Source organism: Salvelinus namaycush, unplaced genomic scaffold (genome assembly GCF_016432855.1).
Source record: "Salvelinus namaycush isolate Seneca unplaced genomic scaffold, SaNama_1.0 Scaffold2388, whole genome shotgun sequence".
In the NCBI taxonomy this organism is placed as follows: domain Eukaryota; kingdom Metazoa; phylum Chordata; class Actinopteri; order Salmoniformes; family Salmonidae; genus Salvelinus; species Salvelinus namaycush.
In genome coordinates this window covers 18,434-30,937 of record NW_024059217.1, presented here as the reverse complement: position 1 = coordinate 30,937, position 12,504 = coordinate 18,434, and the positions used below count along the sequence as shown (strand labels likewise).

The 12,504-nt window shown below is 50.7% G+C and overlaps 1 protein-coding gene across 1 annotated transcript; it reads right to left on the bottom strand.

Annotated features, from left to right (window-relative positions):
* Positions 1 to 2,442: 2,442 nt before the first annotated feature.
* Positions 2,443 to 11,818, bottom strand: LOC120038775 (epsin-2-like; the record flags this gene model as incomplete). Its single annotated transcript, XM_038984419.1, has 3 exons — positions 11,631 to 11,818; positions 3,051 to 3,621; positions 2,443 to 2,607 (listed from the first exon to the last, which is right to left on the bottom strand). Coding segments are annotated over exons 2-3 (423 nt in total), but the record flags the coding sequence as incomplete, so codon positions are not given.
* Positions 11,819 to 12,504: the final 686 nt, after the last annotated feature.

Genomic DNA, 12,504 nt, shown 5'->3' with positions numbered 1-12,504 from the left:
TCCTCCTAGTCTCTCCTCATCTTCAGCAGTACCACCTCCACCTCCCTCCTAGTCTCTCCTCATCTTTCAGCAGTACCACCTCCCTCTTCCTCCTAGTCTCTCATCTTTCAGCAGTACCACCTCCCTCTTCCTCCTAGTCTCTCCTCATCTTTCAGCAGTACCACCACCTCCCTCTTCCTCCTAGTCTCTCCTCATCTTTCAGCAGTACCACCTCCCTCTTCCTCCTAGTCTCTCCTCATCTTTCAGCAGTACCACCTCCCTCTTCCTCCTAGTCTCTCATCTTTCAGCAGTACCACCTCCCTCTTCCTCCTAGTCTCTCCTCACCTTTCAGTCTCTCCTCATCTTTCAGCAGTACCTCCTCCCTCTTCCTCCTAGTCTCTCCTCATCTTTCAGCAGTACCACCTCCCTCTTCCTCCTAGTCTCTCCTCATCTTTCAGCAGGACCACCTCCCTCTTCCTCCTAGTCTCTCATCTTTCAGCAGTACCACCTCCCTCTTCCTCCTAGTCTCTCCTCATCTTTCAGCAGTACCACCTCCCTCTTCCTCCTAGTCTCTCCTCATCTTTCAGCAGTACCACCTCCCTCTTCCTCCTAGTCTCTCCTCATCTTTCAGCAGTACCACCTCCCTCTTCCTCCTAGTCTCTCCTCATCTTTCAGCAGTACCACCTCCCTCTTCCTCCTAGTCTCTCCTCATCTTTCAGCAGTACCACCTCCCTCTTCCTCCTAGTCTCTCCTCATCTTTCAGCAGTACCACCTCCCTCTTCCTCCTAGTCTCTCCTCATCTTTCAGCAGTACCACCTCCCTCTTCCTCCTAGTCTCTCCTCATCTTTCAGCAGTACCACCTCCCTCTTCCTCCTAGTCTCTCCTCATCTTTCAGCAGTACCACCTCCCTCTTCCTCCTAGTCTCTCCTCATCTTTCAGCAGTACCACCTCCCTCTTCCTCCTAGTCTCTCCTCATCTTTCAGCAGTACCACCTCCCTCTTCCTCCTAGTCTCTCCTCATCTTTCAGCAGTACCACCTCCCTCTTCCTCCTAGTCTCTCCTCATCTTTCAGCAGTACCACCTCCCTCTTCCTCCTAGTCTCTCCTCATCTTTCAGCAGTACCACCTCCCTCTTCCTCCTAGTCTCTCCTCATCTTTCAGCAGTACCACCTCCCTCTTCCTCCTAGTCTCTCCTCATCTTTCAGCAGTACCACCTCCCTCTTCCTCCTAGTCTCTCCTCATCTTTCAGCAGTACCACCTCCCTCTTCCTCCTAGTCTCTCCTCATCTTTCAGCAGGACCACCTCCCTCCTCCCTCCTCACCTTTCAGTCTCTCATCTTTCAGCAGGACCACCTCCCTCCTCCCTCCTCACCTTTCAGTCTCTCCTCATCTTTCAGCAGGACCACCTCCCTCCTCACCTTTCAGTCTCTCCTCATCTTTCAGCAGTACCTCCTCCCTCTTCCTCCTAGTCTCTCCTCATCTTTCAGCAGTACCACCTCCCTCTTCCTCCTAGTCTCTCCTCATCTTTCAGCAGGACCACCTCCCTCTCCCTCCTCACCTTTCAGTCTCTCCTCATCTTTCAGCAGGACCACCTCCCTCTTCCTCCTAGTCTCTCCTCATCTTTCAGCTGGACCACCTCCCTCTTCCTCCTAGTCTCTCCTCATCTTTCAGCAGTACCACCTCCCTCTTCCTCCTAGTCTCTCCTCATCTTTCAGCAGTACCACCTCCCTCTTCCTCCTAGTCTCTCCTCATCTTTCAGCAGTACCACCTCCCTCTTCCTCCTAGTCTCTCCTCATCTTTCAGCAGTACCACCTCCCTCTTCCTCCTAGTCTCTCCTCATCTTTCAGCAGTACCACCTCCCTCTTCCTCCTAGTCTCTCCTCATCTTTCAGCAGTACCACCTCCCTCTTCCTCCTAGTCTCTCCTCATCTTTCAGCAGTACCACCTCCCTCTTCCTCCTAGTCTCTCCTCATCTTTCAGCAGTACCACCTCCCTCTTCCTCCTAGTCTCTCCTCATCTTTCAGCAGTACCACCTCCCTCTTCCTCCTAGTCTCTCCTCATCTTTCAGCAGGACCACCTCCCTCCTCCCTCCTCACCTTTCAGTCTCTCATCTTTCAGCAGGACCACCTCCCTCCTCCCTCCTCACCTTTCAGTCTCTCCTCATCTTTCAGCAGGACCACCTCCCTCCTCACCTTTCAGTCTCTCCTCATCTTTCAGCAGTACCTCCTCCCTCTTCCTCCTAGTCTCTCCTCATCTTTCAGCAGTACCACCTCCCTCTTCCTCCTAGTCTCTCCTCATCTTTCAGCAGGACCACCTCCCTCTCCCTCCTCACCTTTCAGTCTCTCCTCATCTTTCAGCAGGACCACCTCCCTCTTCCTCCTAGTCTCTCCTCATCTTTCAGCTGGACCACCTCCCTCTTCCTCCTAGTCTCTCCTCATCTTTCAGCACCACCACCTCCCTCCTCACCTTTCAGTCTCTCCTCATCTTTCAGCAGGACCACCAGCTGCTTGCTCTTCTCTCTGACGTTGATCCCCTGGTCTTTTCCGTCTCTGTCGATGTACTGGAAGTCCTTCAGAGTCTGGATGGCAAAGATGTTCTCTTTACACTGCAGGGCCACACGCTCTGACCCCGTCTGGAACACACACACACACACACACACACACAACATATTAAACACTGTAGGGCCACACGCTCTGACCCCGTCTGGAACACACACACAACATATTAAACACTGTAGGGCCACACGCTCTGACCCCGTCTGGAACACACACACACACACACACACACAACATATTAAACACTGTAGGGCCACGCGCTCTGACCCCGTCTGGAACACACACAACATATTAAACACTGTAGGGCCACGCCCTCTGACCCTGTCCTGAACAATGTCAAAGGGGTCGAATCCAAACTTGAGAAGTACATTCTCACCTCAGACGTTACGGATTCCAGGATTCAAAACGTTTAAAGAAAACAAAAAGCCAAAACGGTTCAAGTCTGTTTTATTATTTCGGGCGCACGTGACTAATAAAGCTGATTTGATTCGTATCATCAAGGGGGGGTGGGGGGGGTTACCTTAATCAGGTAGTCAAGCAGAGTCAGCGCCTTGTAGACGTGTCTCCAGTTCTTCCCGTGGTCGTTGAGGCGTCTCCAGATCATGCTCATGATCTCACTGAACGCCACCACGTTGTAGGTCAGGTCGGCGACCTCTGACATCAGAGAGGACGAGGGCCCCCAGGGGTCGTTGGAGGTGGACTCTCGGACTTTCTTCTCCGCGTCAGAGTAGTTGTTCATCACGTTCTTCACAGAACGTCTGATAGTGGAGCTAGGCATAGTGGTGGTGGTCTCTCTCACACACACACACACACACACGCGCTACCACGACTGGGACACACAGGCAAGAGTGTGTGTGTGTGTTGGGGGGGGGGGGGGGATCCTTTGTGTGTGTGTGTGTCACCGTGTCAGAGTGTGTGTGTGTGTGTGTCACCGTGTCAGAGTGTGTGTGTGTGTGTCACCGTGTCAGAGTGTGTGTGTTCAGGGCACCTCCCGCTATCCAGCAGTGTGTCTCCACAGTCCTCCAGACAACAGCCTGTTAGCACCATCTCCACACACACAGAGCTGGACGCACACACAGCCACGCCATCACCTGAGGAGAGAGAGAGACAGGGGGGGTTAGTACGGCGAGAGAAGGGCGAGCGAGCGAAGGGGGAAAGAGAGAGGGCGAGCGAAGGGAGAGGGCAAAGAGAGAGGGCGAGCGAAGGGAGAGGGCAAAGAGAGAAGGGCGAGCGAAGGGAGAGGGCAAAGAGAGAAGGGCGAGCGAAGGGAGAGGGCAAAGAGAGAAGGGCGAGCGAAGGGAGAGGGGAAAGAGAGAAGGGCGAGCGAAGGGAGAGGGGAAAGAGAGAAGGGCGAGCGAAGGGAGAGGGGAAAGAGAGAAGGGCGAGCGAAGGGAGAGGGAAAAGAGAGAGGGCGAGCGAAGGGAGAGGGAAAAGAGAGAGGGCGAGCGAAGGGAGAGGGAAAAGAGAGAGGGCGAGCGAAGGGAGAGGGGAAAGAGAGAGGGCGAGCGAAGGGAGAGGGGAAAGAGAGAGGGCGAGCGAAGGGAGAGGGGAAAGAGAGAGGGCGAGCGAGAGAGGGCGAGCGAAGGGAGAGGGGAAAGAGAGAGGGCGAGCGAGAGAGAGAGAGATGGGGCCTCATATCAATTTAAGGGCCCAGAAATGTGACTCGTGTGGAGACCTCCAACCTCCCCCTCCTGCCAAATCTCCCTTCTCACCCTGCCTCCCCCCAAACCTCCCCACTCCTGCAAAATCTCCCTGCTCACCCTGCCTCCCCCCTCCCACTACCCCCCCCCCCCCCCCCCCTCCATGAATACAGCACTGACCTAATGACATCTGCTGCTTTAAATCACTTATTCACTCACACGACTAGAGGAAGAGCCCCTGTCTGTCTCCCCCCGGAACAACCCCCCCCCCCCCCCACCCCCCAGCGCAGGTGTACACAGACTGTCTCTGTGCTCTGACAGACCCTGAGAGAGAGAGATGGTCTGGGTCCTAAACCACACCAAAACAACACTAGACACTATGGAACGCAAAGCTTTTACTATCTCATCCTGGAATATACAAGGTCAGAGGTCATCTGCCTTTGGCCTAAAGCGAAGGAACTCAGACTTCATCAAATAAAATCAGAAATACAGACATTGTCATCCTACAAGAAACATGGTATAGAGGAGACGGACCAACTGGTTGTCCTCTAGGTTACAGAGAGCTGGTAGTCCCATCCACCACACTACCAGGTGGGTGGTATAGAGGAGACGGACCCACTGGTTGTCCTCTAGGTTACAGAGAGCTGGTAGTCCCATCCACCACACTACCAGGTGGGTGGTATAGAGGAGACGGACCCACTGGTTGTCCTCTAGGTTACAGAGAGCTGGTAGTCCCATCCACCACACTACCAGGTGGGTGGTATAGAGGAGACAGACCCACTGGTTGTCCTCTAGGTTACAGAGAGCTGGTAGTCCCATCCACCACACTACCAGGTGGGTGGTATAGAGGAGACGGACCCACTGGTTGTCCTCTAGGTTACAGAGAGCTGGTAGTCCCATCCACCACACTACCAGGTGGGAGGTATAGAGGAGACAGACCCACTGGTTGCCCTCTAGGTTACAGAGAGCTGGTAGTCCCATCCACCACACTACCAGGTGGGTGGTATAGAGGAGATGGACCCACTGGTTGTCCTCTAGGTTACAGAGAGCTGGTAGTCCCGTGGCATAGAGGAGACAGACCCACTGGTTGCCCTCTAGGTTACAGAGAGCTGGTAGTCCCATCCACCAACCTACCAGGTGGGTGGTATAGAGGAGACGGACCCACTGGTTGCCCTCTAGGTTACAGAGAGCTGGTAGTCCCATCCACCACACTACCAGGTGGGTGGTATAGAGGAGACGGACCCACTGGTTGTCCTCTAGGTTACAGAGAGCTGGTAGTCCCATCCACCAACCTACCAGGTGGGTGGTATAGAGGAGACGGACCCACTGGTTGTCCTCTAGGTTACAGAGAGCTGGTAGTCCCATCCACCACACTACCAGGTGGGTGGTATAGAGGAGACGGACCCACTGGTTGTCCTCTAGGTTAGAGAGCTGGTAGTCCCATCCACCACACTACCAGGTGGGTGGTATAGAGGAGACGGACCCACTGGTTGCCCTCTAGGTTACAGAGAGCTGGTAGTCCCATCCACCACACTACCAGGTGGGAGGTATAGAGGAGACAGACCCACTGGTTGTCCTCTAGGTTACAGAGAGCTGGTAGTCCCATCCACCACACTACCAGGTGGGTGGTATAGAGGAGATGGACCCACTGGTTGTCCTCTAGGTTACAGAGAGCTGGTAGTCCCATCCACCACACTACCAGGTGGGTGGTATAGAGGAGATGGACCCACTGGTTGTCCTCTAGGTTACAGAGAGCTGGTAGTCCCATCCACCACACTACCAGCTGGGTGGTATAGAGGAGACAGACCCACTGGTTGCCCTCTAGGTTACAGAGAGCTGGTAGTCCCATCCACCACACTACCAGGTGGGTGGTATAGAGGAGATGGACCCACTGGTTGTCCTCTAGGTTACAGAGAGCTGGTAGTCCCATCCACCACACTACCAGGTGGGTGGTATAGAGGAGACAGACCCACTGGTTGCCCTCTAGGTTACAGAGAGCTGGTAGTCCCATCCACCACACTACCAGGTGGGTGGTATAGAGGAGACGGACCCACTGGTTGTCCTCTAGGTTACAGAGAGCTGGTAGTCCCATCCACCACACTACCAGGTGGGTGGTATAGAGGAGACGGACCCACTGGTTGTCCTCTAGGTTACAGAGAGCTGGTAGTCCCATCCACCACACTACCAGGTGGGTGGTATAGAGGAGACGGACCCACTGGTTGCCCTCTAGGTTACAGAGAGCTGGTAGTCCCATCCACCACACTACCAGGTGGGTGGTATAGAGGAGACAGACCCACTGGTTGCCCTCTAGGTTACAGAGAGCTGGTAGTCCCATCCACCACACTACCAGGTGGGTGGTATAGAGGAGACGGACCCACTGGTTGCCCTCTAGGTTACAGAGAGCTGGTAGTCCAATCCACCACACTACCAGGTGGGTGGTATAGAGGAGACAGACCCACTGGTTGCCCTCTAGGTTACAGAGAGCTGGTAGTCCCATCCACCAACCTACCAGGTGTAAATTCACAGCCGGTGCCCAAGAAAAACATGGTGACATGGTTACATGGCGACATGGTGACACGGCGACATGGCCAAATGACTACTCGTCCATCGCGCTCACCGCATCCTCATGAAGGGCTTGGATTGGCTGGTCATGGGCCCACATCAAGACCAGTAGGCACACTGGACCCACTCCAATTTACCGAAGGGCTTGGATTTGCTGGTCATGGGCCCACATCAAGGCCAGTAGGCACACTGGACCCACTCCAATTGACCGACCGCTCAAACAGATCAACAGAAGAAGCCACTTCCATCTGGACAAGAGGAACACCTCTGAGAGAATGCTGTTCATGGACGACAGTTCAAAGCATTCAACTCTACTGTTCCCTCCAAGGTCCGACACCAAGCTCAGAGTTCTGGGTCTGGACGAGCACCCCTCTGCGACTGGACCCTGGACTTCCTGACGGGCCGAACCAGAGGCTGTGAGGATTGGCAATAACACGTCCTCGACACTGACGCTTTACAAAAAGGGGCTCTCCCCAGGGGTGTGTCGTCAATCCTCTGCTGTACTCCGTTCAATTCTACTGACGACACCACGGCTGTAGGCCTGGTAACCAACGACAACGAATCAGCCTATAAAAAGGAGAGGATGGAGTTGATTGACAACTTCAGGAAGTAGAGGAGGGAACTTGCTCCAATCCACATAACAAGTTTTTTTTTTTTTTTTACGTTTCTTGGCGTCCACATCACCGAGGACTTGTCATGGACCAACACTCTTGTCAAGAGGACGCAATAGCTTCTCGACTTCCTGCTGAAGACATTCCGGCCTGCCGCCCCCCGGGGGTCCTGTCATAAATATTACCGATGCAACGTCGAGAGCGTCCTGACCGGTTGCATCACGGCCTGGTACGGGTATTTCTCTGTCCAACGACTGCATGGCCCTCCAGCAGGTGCTCCTACCTATCCAGGAAATCTACTCCAAATGGTGCCTGAGAAAGGCACTCAGAATCAAGGACCCCACACACACCAGCCATAAGCTTACTGGTGCTCTTCCATGCTGTCCCTAGGAGGGGTGTGTCACTTGAGTGGGTTGAGTCACTGATGTGGTCTTCCTGTCTAGGTTGGCGCCCCCCCCGTGGGTTGTGCCGTGGCGGAGATCATTGTGGGCTATACTCGGCCTTGTCTCAGGATGGTAGGTTGGTGGTTGAAGATATCCCTCTAGTGGTGTGGGGGCTGTGCTTTGGCAAAGTGGGTGGGGTTATATCCTGCCTGTTTGGCCCTGTCCGGGGGTATTGTCAGACAGGGCCAGTGTCCCCCCGACCCCACCTGTCTCAGCCTCCAGTATTTATGCTGCAGTTGTTTATGTGTCGGGGGGCTAGGGTCAGTCTGTTATATCTGGAGTATTTCTCCTGTCTTATCCGGTGTCCTGTGTGAATTTAAGTATGTTCTCTCTAATTCTCTCAGAGGAGGAGGACCTGAGCCCTAGGACCATGCCTCAGGACTACCTGGCATGATGACTCCTTGCTGTTCCCAGTCCACCTGGCCATGCTGCTGCTCCAGTTTCAACTGTTCTGCCTGCGGCTATGGAACCCTGACCTGTTCACCGGACGTGCTACCTGTCCCAGACCTGCTGTTTTCAACTCTCTAGAGACAGCAGGAGCGGTAGAGATACTCTCAATGATCGGCTATGAAAAGCCAACTGACATTTACTCCTGAGGTGCTGACCTGTTGCACCCTCGACAACTACTGTGATTATTATTATTATTTGACCCTGTTGGTCATCTATGAACATTTGAACATCCTGGCCATGTTCTGTTATAATCTCCACCCGGCACAGCCAGAAGAGGACAGGCCACCCCTCATAGCCTGGTTCCTCTCTAGGTTTCTTCCTAGGTTTTGGCCTTTCTAGGGAGTTTTTCCTAGCCACCGTGCTTCTACACCTGCATTGCTTGCTGTTTGGGGTTTTAGGCTGGGTTTCTGTACAGCACTTTGAGACATCAGCTGATGTAAGAAGGGCTATATAAATACATTTGATTGATAAGATGATCTGTCCATTTCAGACGGTATTGGAGAATGAGGTCTGATACCAACAGGTTCAGGGACAGTTTCTATCTACAAGCCATCAGACTATCAGAGCATGAGGTCTGATACCAACAGGTTCAGGGACAGTTTCTATCTACAAGCCATCAGACTACTGAACTCTTGAACTGGACTGACCACCTATTGGACTATAAGCGGTGGCTTCCTGTATTATATACTTATAACAAAATGTATTATTCTATTCTACTGAGCCATTTAATTTGTTTTGTATTCTTATATTTTATGATTTCTTATTATTGTTGCATTGTCCAGAAAGAACCTTCAAGTAAACATTTCGTTACCATGCGTATTTCACCTTTATTTAACCAGGTAGGCAAGTTGTACATACCACTAATAAAATTTGAAACACTCTGGGCTGTAAAAACACACTTTGTAGCAGCTAGCCTGGCTAGCCTAGCGTGATGCTAACCACTCTGGGCTGTAAAAACACACTATGTAGCAGCTAGCCTTGCTAGCCTAGCGTGATGCTAACCACTCCGGGCTGTAAAAACACTATGTAGCAGCTAGCCTTGCTAGCCTAGCGTGATGCTAACCACTCCGGGCTGTAAAAACACACTATGTAGCAGCTAGCCTGGCTAGCCTAGCGTGATGCTAACCACTCTGTACTGTAAAAACACACTTTGTAGCAGCTAGCCTGGCTAGCCTAGCGTGATGCTAACCACTCTGCGCTGTAAAACACTATGTAGCAGCTAGGCTTGCTAGCCTAGCGTGATGCTAACCACTCTGGGCTGTAAAAACACACTATGTAGCAGCTAGCCTTGCTAGCCTAGCGTGATGCTAACCACTCTGGGCTGTAAAAACACACTATGTAGCAGCTAGCCTTCCTAGCCTAGCGTGATGCTACCCACTCTGCGCTGTAAAACACTATGTAGCAGCTAGCCTTGCTAGCCTAGCGTGATGCTAACCACTCAGAGCTGTAAAACACACCATTAAAAAAATGGTATCCACGAGTCCATCTGACTCTGAGGAAGTAGATGAAGGGCCTCATTACCGAAAAAACCCAAAATATCCCTTTATTGATACACTGGGCGGACAACACAATAGGTATTTCTGTGTGTGTGTGTGTGTGTGTGTGTGTGTGTGTGTGTGTGTGTGTGTGTGTGTGTGTGTGTGTGTGTGTAGACAAGCAATCCAGCCGGTTCTTTCACCTGTCTAAAGAACCTGACTGTTGGAATCTAGATTGTTCAACTTTTCAGATGCAGTAAACTGGGTCATGTTGACAGACAAGAGAGAGTTCCTCATCACTCATCTAGATGATATGTAGCTAATCCCACAACGCCACCATTTACTGACTAGTAATGGCTTCATCCGGCCATGCAAGAAATCTACAAGCACTGATTTATTAACAGTGCTCAGTGAGCTCCTGCCCAAGTCAAGAACCGCTCAATCAATTGAAACATAATCCATAGTAACATAATGTAATGTCCAAGCACCCCTCTCTCTCACACCCATCCCTCCCATGTCCCGATCGAGACGTCATTCGCCCTTTTGTCCTCCCCAGCCCAAGACAAAGCCGGAGATCCCGCACCGAGACCCGGTTACAGGTGCATCGGTCACCCCCTTCCCCGGCCTGCCCTTACTCAAACTGACCACACACACAGAGACAGACAATAGACAAAGCCTGCCCCGCTAACCCCGCCACGGGTCTAGCGGCTCCCCCTAGCCTGGGCAGAGGGGCAGCATCCCGGCTACACCCAGGGCGATGCCGCTCAGTGCCCTGCACCATGTTTCCGTGCTGAGAGATAAATGTTACAGCGATTAATACATGGTGACAGCAGGAAAACAGCGCCCACTCGGACAACGTGCAAACATTATGGTCACTGAACATACACCACTCTCATAGTTAATTATGTTCCGCTTCAACGTTAGCTAGTTATCGAACTGTATGGATAGTTTACGGGAAATGTCAATGGTATTTCTTGCTACAGTGATTCATCAACCAAATCAGCTGATATGAGCTAGTTATGAATAACAACGCTTCCTAGTTGTCTAGTTAACGTTAGCTCGTTTCGCCACGAAAACAAGCGGAGCCCGTAGCTAGCTAGCTAACAACCCAGCCTCCAAACGGTTACCTAAGCTAAATGGTCAAGCCAACTTTCTCTCACAAACACTAGTAGCTTTGTATACGAACTAAAGCTAGGTGTCCTAAACATTTCTTGAGTGAGTAGTTAAGTTTTTAACTAGTTATGTTGGATCGATGGACTAACAAATTGGCATCGACGTCTTTCTGAAATACATATCCAGCTAGCCGGCTAGTTAGCTAAAAGGAATTCAAGATATCGCGAACCAAACCACATAGCTAACGTTAGCTAATTTTCCATTTAATCTATGTGACTTCACTACAACAAACAATACAACATCTAACTAACTTCATTTAAAACATGTTTAAGTTATGGTTATCTACAAACTAGCTAACGTTAGCTAACAAATGAGCATGTTAGTTAAAGAAACTTAATAGAAGAAAAATTCCCAAACAAAAGTTGTTGGAACGACAAAATATTCCCACCAATGCAACTCCCTTCTCTGCCCCACACTCATTCGGTTTAGAGTAAAAAATAAGTTCCAACAATTTAGTTTGAACATGTTTTAGGATTTAATTGTTGCATTTTATCTGGGTTTATAATTAGGGAGTCACCCCCAACACAGTAGCTAGGCCACTAGCTAACTACAAACGCCTTCTCGATACTGTTAGCTTAGCTTAGCTACAACGATAATAAAAAGGTAGCAAAAGCTAACCTTGTTAGCTAACTAACTGGCTAACGTTAGCTAGCTAGGTTTAAGTGCTAGGTGGAGACATCACCCAAAAGCATCCCAAGCCAAGGAGATTTGAACAAGCTGGACGGCAAAAACAATGATTAACTTACCATTTCCTTTCCCGAGTTATTCTACGGAACACTGAATATCCAGGAATTTACAACCCATACGATCAAGAAGTGAACATCAATAAAATACCAGGTTAAGTTCACTTATTTTTGTTGTTTGATAAAGCTTATTTTACACCAGGCTTTTACACGTCTCTGACTCCTGCTCTGTCAACATGGCGGGCGGTAAAGCTCGTCCCGGGAGGGGGGTATGTAGGCGGGGAAGGGTGTGACCAAAGCTGCTTGACTCGCTGATGCAGAAATACATCCTTTCCTCCCACCTTCTGAGGAATCCATTCATAACGAGGCCGTTTGAGCAACAGAGTGCAAGCTAGAGGACATGGGGAGAATCTAAAATATCTAAAATACTCTCGTATCCTCGCTCCTAGTCTCCTACTCAAAACCCATTGGAGAAGAAGGTCAGGAAGGGACGAGACCTCTGGTTTTGCCATCCAATAGATTTTGAGAAGAAGGCAAGGACGCGAGGAATATATATTTGAGATTTTATACATGTTGTTTTCAAGACAACTCAATATGGTGTATTTGCATTACCGCAATTCGGGGTGTTTCTTGATATGGGCGTTCCATGCATTCAGGAACGCCCTTTGACATCACGAAACGCGCATTGGTAGCTGTCATTCGTCAGTCCGTTGATACCTGCCATTGGTCAGTTCCTGCTCTGTCCCACGCTTTTGGATTTCCTGTATTGAAAAAGCGCTCGTTTTAAATTAATGCTTTACATATGACACGAATGGCACTTTTTCTTTTTCTTTGTACGACTCGGTGGATGGCGCATGATGCAAAACTATTTATCCGAATGAGGATGTATCATTATGTACCGCAATGAAACAGTCCTAATTAACTTGACATTTAACTA